This window comes from Lucilia cuprina, chromosome 2 (genome assembly GCF_022045245.1).
Source record: "Lucilia cuprina isolate Lc7/37 chromosome 2, ASM2204524v1, whole genome shotgun sequence".
Taxonomy (NCBI): Eukaryota; Metazoa; Arthropoda; class Insecta; order Diptera; family Calliphoridae; genus Lucilia; species Lucilia cuprina.
The window spans coordinates 39,932,906-39,956,598 of record NC_060950.1 but is presented as its reverse complement, the minus strand read 5'-3'; the positions used below and the strand labels follow the sequence as shown (position 1 = coordinate 39,956,598).

Genomic DNA, 23,693 nt, shown 5'->3' with positions numbered 1-23,693 from the left:
TGACGCTCGAAGTTGTTTTTCAAAACAAAGGCTACTATACAAAACATTAATTTCATTTTAATTGCTCATTTTTACTTCATAATGCTAATCTTTATATGATTTATACAAAAAAATTCGAATACTTTTGTGAAGCTATTTTTTGCACTTTTTAAAAAAAAAAATAAATTAGTTTAAGTTTTTTATTTTTTTTTTTAATTTTTAAAATGTGATATAAAATTTAAGGACTAGTTGGACAACATAATAAATTTATTTATTTATTTATTTTCCCACAAAATCTATTATAAAATAATGTCTGTTTTCATAATACATTAAATTCGAATACTTATGAGAGACACTGTATACGCTTGTATTCATAAAAAATATTTTATTAGATCAGGGATGTATTTTTATGCAAACACATATAAAAAAAGTGAAACAGCTGTTTCCATCTGGCTGTTTAATTGTTTTATACCAATCGTGTAAACACAAAAGATATAATTCATACGACTTTATTTCTCTTTTCGTTATACGGAAGGAATTTCATTTCACTTTTCCATTAGACTTGTCGTACGTAAAGTGTGACCGTCTGAAGGGCCAAAAACGGCTCGAAACGTAGCAAGGCATTTTACATGTATTTTGTTTTTGCATTTGGTTTACGTAGATGTCAAAAACCATAAGTACAGCGAATTTATTTAATGAAAATTTTTTGTAAAATGTTTATATTTTATTAAAAAATAAAGATAAAGATAAGAAAATTTGTGAGGAAAATATATTCTGAATTGAATAATGTTTGTTTCAAACGAAAAATTCTATTCCGGCAGATTAATTTGCAGAATTTAAGTGAGTGCCTGAAGTTAAGTAATACTTAATTTTTTGTGAAAAATAAATATAAAAAGTACATATTCATGAAAATATTATATTACGAATGAATGAATATTTGTTGCGAATGGATAATTCTACTCCGGCGGAGTAATTTTCAATATCTGGCCATGATGTAGCAGCCGCCGGACGGGTAAATACCTCATATGAGTTTTGTTATATAAAGCTTTTAATTAATTCTTTATAAGCGTTTCTTAATATTAAGTGTTCCGGAAGAGATTATTTTTAGTTAATCATGTTATCTAGACAATTTTAATATAAATTATAACATGTTAACATTTAATAGAAAAATTATATTTTTCTTAAATAACATATTTGTATATATATTAATTATGCAATTATTTAAATAAAATGATATTTGTTTACGAGATGCTTTGTATCTTCAGATTTTTTACATAAATAATTCAAAATATTAACGAAGTTTTTCTCCGTCTAACGGAAAATAGCAAACTTTGACGGCTACGAAAAAATGGTGAATTAAAACTGGACGCTGTCAAACTACATATATTAAAAATTTTATGAATACGCCGCAAAATGAAATAACTTCACCAAGGCGAATTCATATAAGGTGGTATTATTTAATCAGCTTATAATTTTTTTTCTTAATTCGCCTGGTTTACGTAGCTGTCAAAGTTTTTTATTGTTTACATTTTTAAATTTAAAACTGACCATTAAACGGAGAAAAACTTCATTAAAATTTTGAATTATTTATGTAAAAAATCTGAAAATAAATAAATAATGGCATAATGGGTATGTATACAAATATGTTATTAAAGAAAAATATTGTTTTATATTTTATATTAAAATTGTGTAGATAACGTGATAACTAAAAAATCTCTTCCGGAACACTTAATATTAAGAAACGCCTATGAAGTATTTACACGGCTGGCGGCATTATGGCCAAATATTGAAAATTACTCCGCCGGAGTAGAATTATCCATTCGCAACATTATAATATAATATAATATATCAAGGCGAATAGACTATAAGGTGAAGTCATTTCATTTTGCGGTGAATTAATGAAATTTTTTATATATGTAATTAATTATATTATTATATATTATACAATTTATAACACTTTTAAACTACTATAAAAACACTTTTAATTAATTTTTTCAACTTTTCACAAATTTTAACAAATAGCAAAACACAATTTAAAAATGGCGACATTAACAATGTTAACAATTTTCAAAACAAACTATGACAACTAATTTTATTTTTCTATGGAAACTTTAGTTAAAAAAAATAGTCAGCTGTTCAAATGATGCTACTTTATTAATTTACTTTGCTTATAATAACATATCAGTTGTAATTCAGGCACAAAGTATACAGAGATGTCACTTTTGATATTTGAAAAAGTCTAAAATCAGCTTTTGTTTGATTTTTAAATTGTTTGGTGAGAAGAGGTATATAAAATACAGCTAAAAAATCATTAAATTCGTTTTGTGCGAAAGAGAGGGAAATAGATTTTTCATCTCTCGTCATCGTTTTTATTTCTTAAGGACGGTCAGGCTTGTGCTCTTTGCTGGGCTTTCGACAGAATTACTTCTCACCCAGCACTAATTTAATGCACTACTTCTTATAACTGTTCTATGTTATGCGTTGTCTTCATTAAACGAGTGCTTTCGTTATACCTCAGAGTGAGGTTATGTTTTAACTGGTGGAGACAATTAAATACTCACGATATAACCTGGTGGAGACCATTTAAACTCAAATATACCCTGGTGGAGACCATTAAAACTCTAAAACTTTTTCTGGTGGAGACAATTATTACTTTTGATGAAATTAAGTCCGGATGCTCCAACTTCCTATATGAATGTATAGGTCGTTTGGTGGGGTTTTCTCTGGACAAACGTGTGATAACCTGGCAATATGAGTGCTTAATGCACCGCCATCCTATTTAAAACCCCCCCAAAAAAATAATAACATATACTTTTAAATTACTATTTAAAGTATCTGAATAACGAATATTTTGCTACAAAATTTACATCACTATTGCAAATTTTCCTCTTTTACTTATTTTCCTTCCAATTTTGGAAAAATTATTGCAAATATTGATAAATTTCTTTGATATTTGATCAATTTTAACGCCGGCGAATTTTGCATTGGTATTATAATAATCAATATAATTTACACAATTAATTACATACTTTATGGCATTATATTTAACCAAGAAACCACAGAACACTAAAGGCTCAGTTAGTCTCTACGTTGCGTTCCGTGATGAATCAGCTGATTCGTATTTGGCTTACGAAAACCTGTGTAAGTCGTTAGTTTGGCCGTAACGTTGAAGTTGCGTTGCGGATGAGTCTGTAGAAAATAGAATTCAATCCGCAACGTTAAGTGACAGCTATAAACAGCTGACATAAAATACAATAAAGATGTAAACAAGAAAAAAACAGTGATGTTAATGTTTTAAAAATAATGTACATCCAAAAAAATTTAATTATTACGATTAATTGAAATAATTTAAAATTAATGTATTTCTTATATTAGTAAATATTTATTAAAAAAATTATACTAAATGCTATGAAGTTTAAAAATTAAAAAAAAAACGCGAAAACTATAAAGTAAGAGAGATAAAACTCTGAAATATGTCAAAGAAAATATCAAAGTTGACATTACTTTCAACATAAATGCTATAGAAAAAAAGAAAAGACCAAGAATGAAATTAAAAAAAACGTGTTTCGTGTTTTTACTTTTTATAATTATAAATCTGTCCACTATCTATATACATTTGTAAACATATGGAAAAAAACAACTCTAGCTTTAGACACAAAGAAAGAAAATCAACTCTGGTTTTTGACACAACAAATCAGAGTTGCTTTTTTTGCTTATTCTTAAAAACAGCTGCTACGTTCTTACGTATAAACTAACTACACATAAACAGTCAACGGAACGTCACAGAACAGAAACGTTACGGAACTGAGCCTTTTCTCTAACACTTATGTAAGAATCTTACTCTCTCTCCAAACTTCCAAATTTTGTCGCGAAAATTCGGCTTATACCACTTGAAAATATTTTTTATCACTTAAAGTTATATTTTATTATTTTTTTGCACACTTTAAATGTATTTAATAGCCCGAAAAAAAATTATTTTTTTTACTTACGAAAAAATATTTTTTATTTCTTTGACGTTTAATTTTTATTGTTGAAATTTAAACTAAAAAAAAACAATGTTGTAAATTTTCGTATGGTACAAGAAACAAATATTTCAACTTAACTATTTATTATTTCAATATTGCAGATTAAGAAGCAAAAATTCGTTCATATATATTGTTTATAGATAAATTATGTTGCAAAATATTCAAAGAAATATTTTAAAATATAAATTTAAATTAATTAATTGTTTTTTCAAAATTTTTAAATCCGCTTGAGAATTCTACTTATACATTCTTAGAGTTAGGTACCGACAGACAGTAGACTTAGGTACTTTTTGACAGCGTTTCATTTCTTATTTATTCTTTGCAAGAAACTATGAAAAAGAGATATCAAATGATTTTGACCATTACAAAAATATTGCTGACCTATTGGTTTATTCTCATATATTCATATATTAATCTAATAATGCCTAGATTTGAGTATTTTCCCAAAATATAATCGTCATAATTTTTCTTGAATTTTATTTACAAATTTTTAAACGTTAAAATACTTCTTTTTGGATTTTATTTTTAAAGAAAACATATTAATTGTCAACCTATAATTAACGAAAAAATCTTTATCTGAGAAAACAAATTTAAAAATCAACTTATTGTCGGCTTAAAGAAGGGTAGAGCATACAAAAAAAATTTTATATACGTTAATGGTATTTTATGCTAATTCAGGTTTATGAAAACAATTTTCGTGAATTTGGCTAAAATTGTTTAAAAAACCTAAAGAAAAATTTTGAATACAACCGATTAACGCAATGATTGTACTGTACTTTTTACATTTTTTAGCATTCAGTCGCAGTTGGACTCAAAGTATTGTATGTGTTTGAGACAAAGCATGCGATTTCATGAATATGGCAATATTAATCAGAATAATAATGGAATAGAATAAAAAAACACTGACGTTGTTGTTTTAGATATAAAATTTTCATTTTTCGTTGTGTTGTATTTATTGTTGATAAAACATAAGCTATTAATTAATATTAGAGTGATTCACACCCACAAAAACTGGACATTAAAAGGTTTCTTTTTTGTAACCAACGATTATGGCAGCGGAAATTAAACCTTCTCCAAAGCGAAATGAACGATTCAGTACAAAAAAACCGGAGTTATTAAGTAAATTAGAAGGGAGTAGTGACGATATAAATGCAGCAATACTGGTGCCCGGTGAAAATGGCGTTATAAGTGTGTCAGATGATAAGTAAGGGCGTATTCAATATCTGATTTATTAAATCAGTGCTTGCGAATAATAAAAGTTTTAATCCAATTATTAATGTATTTTCAATTATTTGTTATTATAAAGAACTATTCGTGTTTGGGTTAAACGTGATTCTGGTCAATATTGGCCTAGCATCTGTCAATGCATGCCATCAGGATGTACATGTATTTGTTATGTTCAGGACACAAGACAGTTATATGTTGGGCAGGAGAACGGCACTATTACAGAGTATATTTTATCAGAGGATTGTAATAGCCTTTTATTTGTTCGAGATTATTTAGCTCACCAAGCTCGCGTTGTAGCCGTAGTACATTCTAAAGTTCATAATTGGATATTGTCATGTAGCAAAGACAAGCTATTTGCTTATCATTGCACGGAAACTGCAAAACGTATAGGAACATACAATTTTGAAACAGCGTGTACGGCTTTGCAGTAAGTGACAATCGCATAATGTTATCACAAAAATAAGTATACAGAAATACTGACAATTGGTTTTATTACAAAAGGGTACTATTTTTTCAAAAAACAAAAAATTAACACATTTATTTATTAAAAACAATTATAATAATTATTATTCACTATTTTATTTCTGGATATTTTTGTTATTCAAGTTCTCATTTAAGCTGAAGTAAAATAGGTGCAAAATTTACGTCACAAAAGTAAGTATACAGATTATTTCAATATATATTTTAGAATTTTAACAGTTTGAATAAAATTACTTTATAATAAAATATTTTGTATACAATAGCTTGGAAAAAATCCACTTTTTGATCCGAAATTTTGAAATTTGGATAGATTGGCTCCGGAAATAATTAGTAGAACAGTTTTTCTCATTTCTACGAAATATTGGATCTGGTGGTCATTGAATCTTCCAAATGATGAATTGAATTTTTAACTTTTGAAAAAGAGTTATTTTAAAAGTAATGCGATATGCATGGATTTGGCTATATTGATCACAGTACGTTCTTATAATCCGAAATTTAACTCCGATTTCTTAATACTAACTTGAAAATTTTGATAATTACATTTATTTCCTTTAATTTTTAAATCCTTCGATTTCCAAAGTACAAAAATGCTACTAACCATACCTTGTTCTAGCAAAAAATTAAGACGTATCCTTGTTCAAAATTGTTCAATTCGTATTCATACCACTAATTGAGCTTGATTTAATATAAAAATCTTATTATTTTGGACAATGACGGGGGTTTAAATAGTAAGATGGCCTTATATATAAAGAAATGCTCCTATAAGTAATATTCAGGTCAATTAACAAAAATTTCAATTTTTCGGAACTAAAAGTGGATTTTTTCCAAGTTATTGTTTAAAAATATTTGATTATAAACAGGTAAAATTTTCATAAATATTGTTAATATCTTGAAACCAAATATTTATTAATATAATCTGTATACTTTTGTGACGTAAATTTTGCTCCTATTTAGCTTCACTTTATAAAAGAACTCAAATAACAAAAATATCCAGAAAAAAATTAGTAAATAATAATTTTCATAACTATTTTTAATAAATAAATGCATAAAGTTTTTTTGTTTTATGAAAAAATAATATCCTTTTTTAAATAAAAACAATTATCATTATTTCTGTATACTTATTTTTGTGATTAACTGTATATCTACATATATTAATCCTTATAATTTTTAAATATAGGTTTGATGCATTGGCCAAATATGCCTTTATTGGTGATAATGCTGGGCAAATCACAATGCTTCGCTGTGATATCCAAGGGACTCAGTTGTGTTCAACATTAAAAGGGCATACTGGTAAGATACAAGTCCATAAAAAGGCCTTATAATAAAAAATGCAAAGTATATTGCTGCTAACATTTTTATGTGTAAATTGCAATGAGGGAAAGATAGATCGACAGTTAGTAGTTTACTCATTATTAATTAGGCCCTTAAAGACTGTTTTAAATTTATTAAAAAATATTTTATTTTATAAAACAAAATTTTAAATAAATAGTACTAGAGTCAATTTAAGGCCTATATTAACAGTTCTTCACAATACGCTTTTATACTAAAGTTGACTTAGTAATTGCATTTATAAGCATTAAGTACAACATCTACGTAGTTAAGCCCTTAATTTCGAATTTTCAAGAAATTAGAAAATATTTACCCATGATTATATTTATTTTAGCACAATAACTTTTACTTTGACCATTTATTTATTCATTCAGTAATAAAAAAGCCAATTTGACCAAAATAGTATTAAAAATTTATCGACCAAAAAAGGCAGTTTTAAAATTTTAACATCTTCGATTTTTCTTAAACTCGGTACATATATTCTGCTCTTAAATACGGTTTGTACGACGTATAAATTCATCCATAACTTATACGGTTCATATATTATGGGCTCCTAAAGTTGGGCATCTCGCGTATTTTTGTAGAAAATTAGTAATGTTGACGACTTAATTACTTTGGAACCCGTTATCCAATTATAACAAATAGGAAATGTGCGCATTTTATACATTTTTAGTCCACTCAAATCCGATAGTTCTAGAAACCACTCTTTCGACAGGACTCCGATTACTCATTATCGAAATTTCATAAAATATTTTTTAGGTCCTGACTCAAGGACCATAAACCGAAAAATGTCTTTTATCCTTGAATATCCTGAAAAATGGTATTTTGTTTTTCTTAATATTTTTACAAGAAATAGGCAATAGAACTATTATTACGGTGTAAAAATTTCAAATTGTGATCTTAATGGGATCAGAAGTTATGGACGTTTTTATTTAGCTACATTTAAAAATTGCATAGGAAATGTGTGCTTTTTATACATTTTTAGTCCACTCAAATTAAGGTTTTAAAGCCGAATAATGTAAAAATTACTACAGACCATACTCTTGATGTTAGAAATATTATGGATAATTTTATCTGAAATTATGTCTTAATTAGATGAAATATTAGAGGTCAAACGTCAAAATAATAATTTTTTTAGAAATATCTCCTTTCTTATGTATATTACGGGTTTAGAAGTCATAACAAAATTTGTAGAGAATCAAATTTATGACATTTTAATTTAATACGTCATATAAACCGTATTTAACTGTAGAATAAATGGTCTAAATTTTAACTTGATCGAAGGTGTCAAAAATTTAATGTGGTCGACACTTCGACGACTTCGACATACAATAAATTTCTTGTTATAAAAAATATTAAATCTAAAATGGGCTCCACAGCCGTGAAAGAGCAAAAAATAAGAATCTCAAGATAACCTAGGGGGAACAAAGTTTGGATATCTATTACGAAAAAAACAAAATAAATGCATTACATATAGCAAATTACGAAACTTTACAAATTCACTAAAGGAACAGCCAAGAAATTGTTTCATTGAATCTTAAACATGTTCTCTGCGTCGAATATTATAAGCAAATCTAACAATTGAGTTCTTTAAGCGCTTCAATCTAGCAAAACGCAATCCGATAGTTCTAGAAACCACTTCAAAACAGTAAAGTATCTGAGGCAGCAGCATCGCACGATAAAACAGATTAGTACGATAAATATTCCGATATTTGAAAGAAAGTTTTAAGTCTAAAACCACCCTCAAATACTTTTAAATTAGAAAAGAAACGGTGTGTAGTGCCAAACATCATAACCTTAGTGGGAATCGAAACCACCGCCTCCGATCTACCAGACTAGAACACTAACCACTAACCTTCCGGAGGCCATAGCCATACAAGAGAATGTTTAAATTAAGAAGACATACATTTACATATTTTTTAAATAATTTTTTTTTTTTGCAAAATATAATTAATATAAAAAAATGTAAGCAAAATAGTTCCGAAACAACTTATTGCACATTCACATCTATTAAAAAATATAATAACGACATATATATACATACATATGTAAAAATCGTGTACGTTTTTAAAATATAATTTGGTCAATAATAATTCATTTTGTTACACAATCAAAAATAATTAACCTTACAGTCAAATTAAAAAATTCGATTTAAGCCGAATGTTCCGGCGGCGGCTCAAGTACCTAAGTATAGTTCGGCGGCGACTCAGCGCCGACTCGAAGCCTTTCGAGTTTCTTGTACCCTACGATGAATATATTGTGTTTCATATTACTTTCAATTAATTGACGATTTCATTAGCATTAAATTGAAAAAAAATATAATATTTTTTCATTAGCATTATTTTGTCTAATGGTAATAGTTTTTAATGAAACGATTTCATTAGTAATTATTTAAAAATAAATTTTCATTACCATTATTCAATGGATTTTAAAAATATTCGAACATTAGTTCGAATTTTGAAATTAATGGCAAATTTCAGCACATTCGGATTAGAAAAACTAGTTTTAAAGCTTTAAACATTTTTCGAACACGAGTTCGAATTTTCGAATTTTTTTTAGGTTTTATGACACAGAGATTAATTTAAAAACATAAAAAAATCGAAAATAACTTCGAAATCTCGAACTTTATTTCGAATATTCGAACATATTATTGTATTGTCATCAGATGTACTTATGACTGCAAAATTTCAGCCAATTTGGGCTACGGGAACAAACCTAGAATCTTCGAAAAATTTTCCTTAATATATTTTTCGACAATTATAAATACTAATTAAATTCGTTTTTGAAAATTCATTGTCAAATTCATTACCATTATCAAAAAAAGTTATAATAAAAAAAAATATAATTTTCATTAAATAGTACTTAAAATATTTTTCATTACAATTTTTTATATAAATGGTAATGAAATTTTAATGCTTAATGAAAAATTCCCATGTATAATATAGAGTAACAATGTCAACATGTTTGCCATTGTTTCTCTATGGAATGGAAATATACTCATGTACATCGGAGAGAAGAGGAATTTAAATATATCAATTAAATGCCTTAACAGACAGGGTGGTCCGTTACATTTTTGTTCCGCACATAAAGGAAATTGTATCGCAACATCGAAAAACCATATTAAAATGTAAATTTGAGCAATTATCGACCTAAGACAAATCTTGTTTTTTTATTTTTTTATTTAATGAGTAAATATGGTACATACAGTAGAACTCTTGTTTTAACATGTCCTAGACACTCATCACTGATCATGAGTCGACCGCTTTGCGTCAGTGTCACTAGATTGTGGAATACAATAATTTCTTAAAAAGACCGGAGATTTTCAAACTCCATATTATCTTTTAGAAATATGTTTCTGGCAAATTGTTGAAAATTTGTATAGAATATTGAAACAGTTCTTATTTTAATGGATGAAACTGTCATATTTTCGCATTTAAATTTTTCACTTCTTTATAGCATTTTTGTATATTTAATAAATTTCTGATTGAGTTGTGAGTATTTTGATTATTTTTGTAATTTAAAAAAAAGAAAAACATTATCTGCAAAAAAATGGCTTACAATTACTTGTTTGAATAACATCGACAACGTCGTTTACATACATATACAGTGTCTCTCATAAGTATTCGAATTTAGGTATACTATGAAAAGAAACCAAATTTAATAAATTTTTGCGTGCGAAATAAATAAATTTGTTATATTATCTAGACAGTCCTTAGATTTCATATCACACTTTTTAGAATTTCAAAAATTTACATTTACATAAATTAATTAAGCTTTTTTTAAAAGAAGTCCATAAAATTACCTCACAAAAGTATTCGAATTTTTCCTGTATTTTACATTTCATCATATTATACGAAACATAAAATTGGAATCAAATGGTTTTTATGCTTAAAATTGTTTAAGGGATTACTTTCAACCGAAGGGATATATTTTTGGCCCATTTGGGCCACAATTTTGGGGGATAGTACCATCTTTTTATGTAATATCATTAAAATGGCGATTTTTGGCAATATTTGCAATTTTTTCCAGAGATAAAACAAAAATTCGATATTGGGACTTAAAAGACCCCTTGGCGTATCTAAAAATAATATTTTTTATTACAAGAACCTGAATTTAAAAGTTCCAAGATATATTAATGGGATCATTCTTCTGTAGCTAATTCAACTTATTGGAACCTTAGTCCCTTTTTATAATACTAGGGTAAAACATTTTCGGGGAAAGTTGTCTGGTATGTATTCTTTTAGATATCAGCTTTTATACATTTTAAGTTTTCAATATATTGTAGAAGTATACAACTCCAAAACATGCCTCGAAGAAACGCCATCCAATATAGTAGAATCATTCTCTTTATAACCATTGGATTACTGGCTGAATATTTCCATATCATTATGGTCTAACTCCAAAATATGATATGATAAAAATAAACCCAAAAATTTTAGACTTCCAGTGTTATTGTTATGGGCAACATAAGCGTGAAAGTTATAAGTAGTAAAAACTTAAATCTACTGTAGAGGATGACGTTTTGTTAAGGCATGTTTTGGAGTTGTAATCCGCTACAATGTCGTGGAAATTGAAAATATATATGTGTGTGTATAACTTTGCCGGAAAATATTTTTATATCTTGTACTGTTTAGAAGTTATTGAAGGATGTTCGATAGGCGAACACTTAAAATTGAGAAGAGTAACTCGCCGAATAATAAGATATGTTTATAAATTACATGTTCACGATCACACTTCATTTTATGAAAATAGATTTCTCGGTTGCAGTTTTCCAGATTATGCTAAAATAAGATCGTTAACATTGTTTTATAAGATTATTAAATATAGAAAACCACTGAATTTATATAAATTATTTAACTTTTCTCACAGTTCCAGAAATACACAGATAATTCTTCCAAGAATAACATGTTCTTCTTACGAAAGAACCAACCAACTTCCATCTAGACTCAAGATATTTTCATACTCTGTATCTAAATTTAAAAAGATCATCCTAAATCGCCTAATTGAAGTCTCTGGTGTATAAGTTCAAGGAACTCTCTATTCCATTTTATTATAAATTATAAATTCTTTCCCTGTATTCTATTCTTTCCATACTATCTTTAATCTCTTTGTTCCCATCTTTCTAGAATTTCTATAATTAAAATTAATATTAATTGTTAGTCTAAGCAATTATATATGGCTTAACCAATAGGCTCGATTGTAAAAATGAATCTTAAATAAATAAATAAATAAAAAATATCAATCCTAGTGCAACGAAAAGGTGCTTAAGATCCAGATAATTCAATTAGAAACAGAAGAACGATCCCTAAAAATACATCGTGGAACGTTTAAGTACAGATCCCTACAACAAAATATATTACTTTTAGATACTTCAAGGAGTCTAATAAATCTCAATATTAAATTTTGGATTTATCTCTGGAAAAAGGGAAAAATAAATGAAAATGTGGTCAAAATCCGCCATTTTAATGATATTACTTATAAATATGGTAAAATCGCCCCAAAATTGTGGCCCAAATGGTCAAAAATATATCCCTTCGGTTGATAGTAACCCTTAAACAATTTTATGCAAAAAAATACATTTGATTCTAATTTTATGTTTCGTATAATACGATGAAATATGAAATACAGGAAAAATTCGAATACTTTTGTGAGGTAATTTCATGGACTTTCTTTAAGAAAAGCTTAATTAAGTAAATGAAGATTTTTTAAGTTATAAAAATTGAGATATGAAACCTAAGGACTGCCTAGATAATATAACAAATGTATTTATTTATTTATTTTGCACACAAAAAATATTAAATTTGGTTTCTTTCCATATAATACTTAAATTCGAATACTTATGAGAGACACTGTACACTCAAACCTCATTTTATGCGTATTTACATGTATTTTATGCAAATTTGAATTAGTGCGGTTTCACAATTCAAATTTTTTTCTTGCAAAAATTATTTTGAGAAAAATGTTGGTCCACATACATCGAAAAAAATATCTCAACAAAGTACAATTCCGGTTCGGATATATAAAGTATTGTTGAAATCCTTTGTACACGAAGAAATATTATTTTTATACCCACCATCAAAAAAGATGGGGGTATATTGATTTTTTCATTCCGTTTGTAACACATCGAAATATTAGTGACCCATAAATGTATATATATTCCGGGTCCTTATTAAACTCTAAGACGATTTAGCCATGTCCGTCCTTTTGTCCGTCTGTCTGTTGAAATCACGATAGGGACCACACGAGAGGAGCTAGACAGTTGAAATTTTGCATAAATATTCCCTATTGCTAAGGTTTGTTTGGTATTAAAAATGGGTCATATCGGTCCACTTTTTCGGATAGCCCCCATACAAGTTGACCTCCTGAAAACAGCTTTAACAGGCATAACTGCTTTAGAAGTAGGAGTATAGCGATGAAATTCGACATATGAGTTCCATATGAGCTAAAATCTTTCTACAAATTTTTTTGAGGATCCGTCTATAATTGACCCTACCCCCATATAAGGTCCCCTTCAAAAAAAATTTAAAACCCAAAAATGCGAGTATATCGATGAAATTTTGTATAAATTAGTTTCTTACGAACCAAAACCTCTCCACCAATTTTTTTAGGATCAGCCCATAAATGACCATACCCCTATATAAGGTCCCCTTCAGAAAATGACTTTTGCACTCATTACTGGCCCAAAAATGCGAGTGTATCAATAAAATTTGGTATAAGTAAAAGACTTACGAACCAAAACCTCTCTACCAATTTTTTTAAGGGTCGTCCCATAAATCATCCATCCCCGTATAAAAGGTCTCCTTCAGAAAATGACTTTTACACTCATTACTGGCCTAGAAATTCGAGTATAGCGATGAAAATCGGTATAAGTAAGTTTGTTACGAACCAAAACTAATCATTTTTTAAGGATCGGCCCATAAATAACCCTACCCATTCTGAAAATTACTTTAACACTCATTAATGGCTAAAGTATACGAATATAGCAATAAAATTTTATAAAATTAAGTTCCTCGCGGGCCAAAGTCACTTTACTAACATTTATGTGGATAGGGCCATAACTGACCCTACTTCCCTTATTGGGTTCACTTCAGGAAATGGCTTTAAGGCTCATTAATGTCTTAAAAATATGACTGAAGCGATGAAATGCGACACACGTAACTTTCTTACGAGCCAAAACCTCTGTACTATTTTTTGGATCGGCCCATAAATGACCCTTCCCCCATATAAAGTCCCCTTCTGCAAAAGACTATAATGCTCATTACTGGCTTAAATATATCAATTTACAGACGAAATTTGACACACATAAGATTAATGCTAAGCAAAATCTCTAAGGTAACATAAAGCGTATTATGGACCCATCCATACAAAATTTGGTAATGAGATTTTGGATCCTATAAATCTTTTTTGTGTTGATTTTCATCATCATACTGTTATTTTATCCTATTGCATGTCGTAACTTCGTTTTCAAAAGAGGACTCTATATGTAGTGTAGGATAAATTTCGAATCCATCCTTATTAAATTTGGTACAAATATATGTGTTCTTAAAAACTTGGTTATGACTAATTTCACCACTATACTTGTATTAATAAGCCTATTTTGAGCTTTTAAGTCATTTCCTTAAGAGGAATTTATATGGGGGTATTGTCATTAGAGTCTCATTAGAGTTAACTAAGGAGAAGAATCTACCCTTTATAAATAGAAGGAAAACAAACTGGACCGAACAAAGCCGGATCCTACGTAACACAGTAGATATAGAAAATGCGGTAAATAAACTTACCTGCTCTTTCCAGGAAGAAACTAAGGTCATCTGCAAACCCTCCATACCAAGGAAGAAAGGAAAACCACCCTGGTTGTCCCCCGAAATAGCGAAGACCCGCAAAGAATGCCGCAAACTATTTAATCAGGCCAAAAGATTAGGAGAATGGTCTTTATACAAGTCCTCTTTGAATAGGTTCAAAAATCAGGTTAGGAACGCCAAAAGCAGGCCTTGAATGAATTTCTGCAGTAATGTTGAAAACTCCTCTGAGACCAGTCGCCTGCGCAAAATCCTAACAAAATCACAGACCGTCCAAAGCTTCATTCAAAAGCCTGACGGTAGTTGGACAACGATCGTACATGAATCACTAACATAATTGATGAACACTCACTTCCCTGGTAACTTGCCTCTGAACAATTCAACGGCATGATCAGGCACTTCTCATCAGCATCCCACCGGTTTTAAGTTCGACGAGGATGCTATTAAATGAGCAATTAATACTTTTGACCCATAAAAATCCCCAGACCCGGATGGTATCACACCTGCTTATCTACAACACAACATAAATCTAGTCACACCCTGTCTACGAACCATATTTCAAGCCTACCTCAGCTGGTCCTACATACCTGATCAATGGACTAGGTGCAAAGTAACGTTCATTCCTAAAAGTGGGAAAGTCACCCACATCAAAGCGAAAGACTATAGACCGATTAGTCTATCTTCCTTAGAAAGAATTATTGACGTTCATATCAGAACGTCACTGAATACGTTTCTCTTATGGCCTTCTCGACACGCATACACCAAAGAAAAATCGGTTGAGACTGCACTGCATTCTCTAGTTGGTCACATAGATAGCTCCAATATGGGCACAGTAACGATCCACAGAAAGGTGAACAGAGGCACTCCACAAGGAGGTGTTCTTTCTACAATAGTTACTGGCGACACTATTTACTCAAGACACTGGATTCCATGAGATACAAAACTGTTGCTTATGCAGATGACGTTGCTGTAGCAGTATCAGGAATCTACTTGAATACAATATCACAGAGGCTGGAAGTTGCACTCAGAATACTAAGTCGATGGAGTATCGATAGTGGTCTGGGTGTGAATCCGAGCAAAACCGAACTTATACATTTACTATGAAGTATAAGATTGACTCTTTTACACTGCCTCGTCTGAACGGAGTTAAACTACCACTGTCGGACAGCGCTAAATATTTAGGGGTTATTCTTGATAACAAATTATCTTGGAAACCCAACATCATAGCAAAAGCCATAATGGCAATGTACATTTGCAAAACAGCTATAGGAGCAAAATGGAGGTTAAAACCCAAATTAGTAAAATGGATCTTTGAAGCAGTCATCAGGCTAATTCTGTTCTATGGAGCTACCTTTTGGTGGAAAGCACAAAATATAAACGCAAATTGTAAAATCCTTGACAAGAAAATGTCAATCCTGATAACTGGACCGCTGGGATCGACTTCGACGAAATCCCTATTCGTGCTACTTAATTGGAGAACATTGCAGTTGGTTTGACGACACAAACTCAAATAGCACTGATCAGTAGCTTTTTCGAGTTCGAGACTCTTTTCCGTTTAAGTACTTAATCTCTCTCTCTGACTATCTTATCTCAGCCTTTCAGTGTCCTCTATTACTATTAATACCCCCTTAATTTCTCGCCACTACCTTTCTTACCATAACTTTCTATGTCCTCTTCCTCCTTTCTTTAAAATATGTACAGGTATCACAAAGGGACCAAAAAGGCCCACGTGTGCATCTATTGTAGCCTGAACAACCAACCATGGTCAACAATGGTATTATTATATCAGTTATGAGTCATTTTCTGAAGTTATGAGTCATTTTCTGTGTCGAATTTCGTCGCTCATTGCTATTATTAAGTCACTTAAGAGCGATAGGGTCATATTCTAATGGTGATCTAATATCGATCGTCAATAAATTTGGTAAAGTGATTTATTTTTATTTATTTATTTATTTATTTCATCAATCAATACATAGGAAGCCTATAAGGCCAATTATACATGTATTGTTAGTTTAATATCCATGTTAATACAAAATTATTATAATTATATAAACTTAAAAATACTTTAAATTAAAAATATAAAATGTATAAGAACTACATTTATACATAAAATGGTCCCCCAACCACGCAAATATCAATAAAAAAAAAACAAATTTATATGTCCTAAATTTTACCAAAGATCAATCAACACCTTAGAATTCATTATTTTCAGAAAGCCAGTCTAAAAGTATTTTTCTATATTTGAGGAAGGAATATGAAAATAATCTAAGAGAACTAGGCAAACAATTCCAAATACGACAAATCCGAATTTTATATGAGCGTTCAAAAATCGAAAGATAAATTCGTGGTATCTCAATTTGTATACTACGGGTGGATTGATTAAAAATAAACTCATCAACGAGAAAATGAGGCTGTCTTGATTTCATAATTCTATAAAAATGTAGTAACAGACGCAAACGTAAGTAATTATGAAAACTACAGCCTAAAAGGTCAGGTATCAGTTCGGACACTCGATCATGATCATGTATGCGAACATTGAAAATGTAACGAATAATCTTCCTGACGACTCTCTCAAGATAGTCCAAATTAGTGGATAAAGACCCGGAATAAACTTCCAAACAATAATTAACTTTTGACAATAGTAAAGCATGAGCCAAGCGAAGTCTAATATATCTAGGAATATAAGATCTTAATGCATATAATCTTCTCAAAATGTAAGAAATTTGATTGGATAGAGAATTAATGTGATTTTCAAAATTTAAATTAGAATCAATAGTAATGCCAAGACAATTTAATGACTCAACAAAGTTAATTGATTGGTTTTCAATGAAAATTCTCGGGTAAGTAAAATTTTGGGTTGGTAAATGAAAATACATTGCCCTAGTTTTGGATGGGTTTATTTTCAAATAATTTAGGTGCATCCAATTAAGAATAGCCGCAATATGATTATTTAACTGAATATCACACATAGTATTATTGCTATAATCATAATTATAAATTAGAAAAATATCATCGGCAAAAACATACGGTTTACAAAAATTGTTCTCCATGATAGGGATACAATCATTTAAATAAGCAAGAAAGAGTATGGGACCCAATACGGACCCTTGTGGGACACCTGAGGTAACGGCTCCAACACTAGAACTTAATCCACCGTAAGATACATATTGAGAACGATCACTTAAATATGAATATATTAATTTACATGCAGATTTGGAAAAATTAAATTTTTGATGCAGTTTTTTAATAAGAATATTATAATTTACACGATCAAACGCTTTAGAAAGGTCGAGTGAGAGTAAAACGCTATTTTTACGTTTGTTTAGTCGTTTTCTAATGAAATCCGTAAGGGAAATTAGTAAAGAAGATGTGTTATGATAACGTCGAAAGGCATATTGATTGGGTCGAAAAAGCGAGAAACGTTCACAATGAGATAAAATTTGAGCTTTCATGAGGTTTTCAACAATTTTTGACATTGCAGGTAAGATGCATATTGGTCGTAAATTGCTAATATTGAAGTTACCTTTCTTAGCAATGGGAACTATTCGACCTAGTTTCCATGCAACTGGAAACTTGGAAACCATGAAGATATTATTTATAATATGATGGAGTAGCCTCGAAATCAACGGGAATATAATTTTTAAAAATTTAATTGGAATGCCATCATAGCCAGTAGCATTAGACTTGATCGTGCTAATCGCAAGAAAAACATCATATTCTGAAACTGAACTAAAATGAAAACAATTAGTGCCATCAATAAAGTTTTGAAAGTCATAATTTCCCATATTATTTGGGCAAAGGTTGTCCAAAAATCCAGTTGCAATGGATTCTAAATCTACCTCATTAAGTTCAGGACTTTCACAACCAATACAACCTAGTTTACGTAGATTACTCCATATTTGCCTATTATCTACATTAGTAAACAAATTCCTGCCATAATTTCTACGTATTCTTCGAATAATAGATTTAGTTTTATTGCGAAGTTTACAAAAATTTTTCCAATTTTGCTCATTTGGATGCATTAGGAAAGTTCTATATGCCGTATCACGTAATGATCTAGCATTGAAAAATTTCGGTGGACCTCATCCATCCAATATCAACAGATTTATGTCTACTGCTAAAATTTGGAACTAAACTGTGTAAACCATTTACCAAACTATTTAACGTAGAGAGTTGTAAATCAACATCGTTTGTATTAAATATTGGTGTTATGTCGAATTGTTCCACATATTGACTTAGAACCTCATAATTTATACGTTTATACTGTTTGAATTCAATTCTATTCCTTTCTGTGCTAGTTGAGCATGTTAGAGAAATGAATATAAGACTGTGGTGTGAGGAAAAAAAGGGGAAAATCATCTGTCCTTTATGAGATACTAATTGTGGCTGGCTGAGCATAAAAAAATCAATTAAAGAAGTACTATTATTACGTATACATAAATGTGTAGGTAAACAATTATGTACACATTCAAGACCGGATCTGTAACATACAGAACGAATTCTCGACGACATCGAAATATCGAAAAGATTACAGTTGAAATCACCCATGGTAATCGTATTAAAACCGATCAAATAAATCCCCATGCAACTCCTCGAATACACCAATATTTCCAGTAGGCAAATACACCACCCCAACTACAGCTGAGACACCATTAGTAAAAACTTCAATAAATAATGACTCGCAGACTCTGAAACTTTCACTACGAAATAAAATTCTATAACGTAATTTTGTTGAAACATACAAGCAGACACCTCCAGCACGGAATTCATTAGGACGATCATTACGGACGAGATTATAACCTGGAACAGTCAAGGTTGAAGATAGGATGTCAGATTTAAACCAAGATTCAGATATTCCTATTATATCAAGACAGGAGTGTTGGAAAATACTTTTGAATTCTTCCATTTTAGTACTGGAGACTGATGGATTTAAACTTTGCGCATTTACGTGACCAATATTTAAATTTCCAGGAAAAACAGAAAGACTAGATTTCAAATGTGATAAATCTCTGGCAATAGGACCAAGGTTATGGGACATCAAGGTGTATATAATATTTGGGGTTAAAGGGGAACAAATTATGTATAAAGCAGTCAAACATTTTAAAAAATTATTGGGAAAATGAAGAAATGAGAAATATAAAAAAAAAATTCAATTTTCAAAAAACTATCCAATTATTGAAAAATAAAAAATTGACAAAAATATATGTATATAACCTCCATTAACAATGACGGCCCAACCCAAAAATAGCTCCAACTATAGTTATAAATTTAAAAATTAATGAGTTAAAAAAAAAATACAAGTTAGTGGTCCTACAGGATTTAATTAATAAATTTTGAAATATAAGGGCTATAGTTAGAACTAACTCAAAGCAGGGTTTCCATTGTTAATGGAGAAAAGAGGTAATTTATAGCAAAAAAACAAAAATAAAGTAATTAAATGGCACAAACAAAATTTGATTTCTTAATATAAAAAAGAGGAAAAGAGAGAAAAAAATATAATAAAAAAAGTTTAATATTGTATTAAAATAAAATATAATATTTAAATCTCTACTTTAAAAAATTCTATGCATTCATTAAATGTCACAGTCCTGATATCACCATTTGGCATTGTTAATTTAGCTTTCAGTAATTCACGATTAATTATACTATAGTGAGTTATTCTGTTGTCTTTTGCAAGCTTCCAGCAAATCCTTAGAAATTTTTGCGCCAAAGAAGAGTAATTGTCGTTTAAATAGACTCTGGTACAGATATTTCCTCCTTCGACATGAGAACGATTTAATGATTTTTCTTGGAAGTATTGGGACATTATTTTATCGCGTGTAGAAATTCTGCCAAACTTTACAAGAACAGCATTCCTTTTTCTTATATAAACAACATTTAAGATATCATCAGGCATTATATCCACTTTCAAATACGAGCATAGAGATTTAACAGTTTCAGTAAGATTTTGAAGATCATTTGAAAGGCCAGTTATTATAATGTCCGACCTGTTTAATCGTGACTGAAATACATGGTTTTGTAACTCCAACTCATTGAACTTTTTTCTCATCATTTTATCGTTCAAATTTACAAGTTGTTTGCAATCTTTAACTTCATCTTTGATTTCATCCATCCTAGTTGAAATTTCCTTCCGTATTTCACTAACCACTGTCTCAAACTTCATATTGATTTCTGCTTGATCTTTTTTCATATCAATTTCATGTAATCTAAGTGATTTTTTAAAAGCAGCAAATTCTTTGCGAATTTCTTCTTTGAAAAGATTATCATTATCAGGATCAGGTGGATTTTCTGTGCATTCTTTGCATGTGTATAGTAGGTTTCGGTTTTTGTCTAATGTAGAAAAAACATCCTTAGAGACTCCTTCACAGTCAACATGGAACCATGTATTGCATGTCCTACATAAGAGACTTCGTTTACGACCGGTACCAACATCAATATTACAAACACCGCAAATAGATGACATATTTAATATAAATTTCGGGATAATAAAAATTATTTTTGACTCCAATTACAAGTATTATTTAGCGGTACTATATTATGTAACTTGATATATTTATTTAATGTGCAATTTACAAATATTTGCACGTGTAATTTTAATGTGCAAGACAAGGATCGCAATAGCAAAGGATGTAGATTTTTGTTCCTGTTTGTGTTGAATTTCTTCATAATACTGCTATTATAAAACCAGTTATGAGTGCTAAAATCAAATTTGAAAGATAGATTTTTGTTCATATGGAACTTGTTTATGTCGAATTTCATCGCTATACTGCTACTATTGTCAATTATGATCGTTAAAGTCATTTTTTGAAAGGGACCTTATATTGGGGTTGGTCAATTATGGTTCGATGTCCGCAAGACATCACAGTATAATTTCTGTTTGCATAAAAAACTTGTGCAAAAATTTTAAATGATATCACTGTCGCCCAACTCTAATAAACTTTTATCTTTATATAACAAGTGTTAAAAAACGCATTCAATAATTAAAAATGTATTTGTTGGCAAAAATCTATGAGAAAGATTCCTTGCAGAATTGTATTGTAGATAATTAAAACAAATTTGTTTTTAAAATCAATTCATAAAGTATTTTTAATTTGTTTTGTGGCTCTTTTTAAACCCATGTTTTGTAAACTGTAAATTTTGGCTCTTTCGACTCAAAAGTTTGTCGACCCCTGTAATAAGGTATTCGAACGAATAATAGTCAATGGGTTAATCGATGAATTTTTAATGATTTATCGCTTCCGATTCGATAAAACGAATAGACTGAGTATTTTCCACCAATTAACAGATGAAGTTTTCTTCTGATAACTTAACAATTCAATTATCTATCTAAAATAACACATGTTTTCAGGAGAGCAAAAAAACTTTATTTTTCTAGTTCGTGAAGATTTTTGAGTTTTTTCTTCTACAATATATTTTTACGACCATATTCTAAATCGTTATAAAAAAAGAATTTAAAATTTTGCATTATTTGAAAAATTAATCACAAATTTATATCAGATAGAGCTTTTTTCTATGAAAATTTTCTTACAACCTTTAGATAGATAGTTTTTCATAGGAATATAAATTATTTATTTGATTTAATATCAATAAATATTATATTTTATGCAATTTAAAGGAGCAATATGAACCAAATTGTTGAAATAGCAACAGATTATGAAGTTTTGTGCCAAAATCAATGTTATATGGTTAAACACGGCAATAAAATTAATCAAATTTGTATTATAATGCGCTATATTTCAAAAATATTAAACCGATATCAAATATTTTTGCGGATTTGTGTTCAGCATGTCCAATTTAGTAAAAACACTTATTTTGCAACAAAAAATTATCCAAAATAATAGCGTTTGAAGCAATTTTTGGATAAGATAGAGAGTTTTGCATTCAGAATTTTTCTTTTTTTAAGATAGAAAAATTTTAAAATTGCTATAAAATTGCCAAAAAATATGTTTTTTTTCTATATTTATGTCACTAGTGCGGGATAGTTTTCTGGATATTTTGCCATCAAAATCTTATTTTCATGAAAATGACATATAGAGACTATTGAATATAGTCCCTCGATTTATTCAATTAAACGAATAATTTTGAATTATCATATTTTTAATCGGCTAACATAAACTTTAAATAATTATTTGTCAAATAAACCAAATAAGACAAAAACTCGAATAATTGAATACCCCAGGAACAATTTTATTCGTTCTACAACTAGTTCTCGAAAACATACATGGGAATTTTTCATTAAGCCTTAAAATTTCATTACCTTTTATAGAAAAAATTTTAATGAAAAATATTTTTTCATTATAACTTTTTTTGATAATGGCAATGAAATTGATAATGAATTTTCAAAAACGAATTTAATTAGTATTTATAATTGTCGAAAAATATATTAAGGAAAATTTTGCGAAGATTCGAGGTTTGAAAGCTTTTAAAACCAGTTCCCGTAGCCCAAATTGGCTGAAATTTTGGAGTCATAAGTACATATGATGATAATACAATAATATGTTCGAATATTCGAAATTAAGTTCGAAATTTAGAAGTTATTTTCGATTTTTTTTATGTTTTTAAATTAATCTCTGTGTCATAAAACCCAAAGAAAAAAATCTTTAGTTTTCCTAATCCGAATGTGCTGAAATTTGCCATATATGATTTCACCTAATGACAATACATTATAATGATCGGATATTTGAAATTAATTTCGAAATTCGAACTAATGTTCGAACATTTTTAAAATCCATTGAATAATGGTAATGAAAATTTATAATATAATTACTAATGAAATCGTTTCATTAAAAACCATTACCATTAGACAAAATAATGCTATTGAAAAAAAAAATAATTATATTTTTTTTCAAATAATGCT

General features: G+C 29.2%; 1 protein-coding gene across 1 annotated transcript in view; it reads left to right on the top strand.

Moving 5' to 3' along the window:
* Nucleotides 1–4,899: 4,899 nt before the first annotated feature.
* The window catches only part of LOC111688698 (WD repeat and FYVE domain-containing protein 2), a 43,375-nt gene continuing 24,581 nt past the window's right edge, over nt 4,900–23,693 (top strand). The window contains exons 1-3 of the mRNA XM_023451199.2: nt 4,900–5,208; nt 5,311–5,658; nt 6,889–7,001. Coding sequence (XP_023306967.2) covers nt 5,054–5,208; nt 5,311–5,658; nt 6,889–7,001 — 616 coding nt within the window. The 5' untranslated portion in view covers nt 4,900–5,053. The remainder of the gene's footprint in view (nt 5,209–5,310; nt 5,659–6,888; nt 7,002–23,693) is intronic.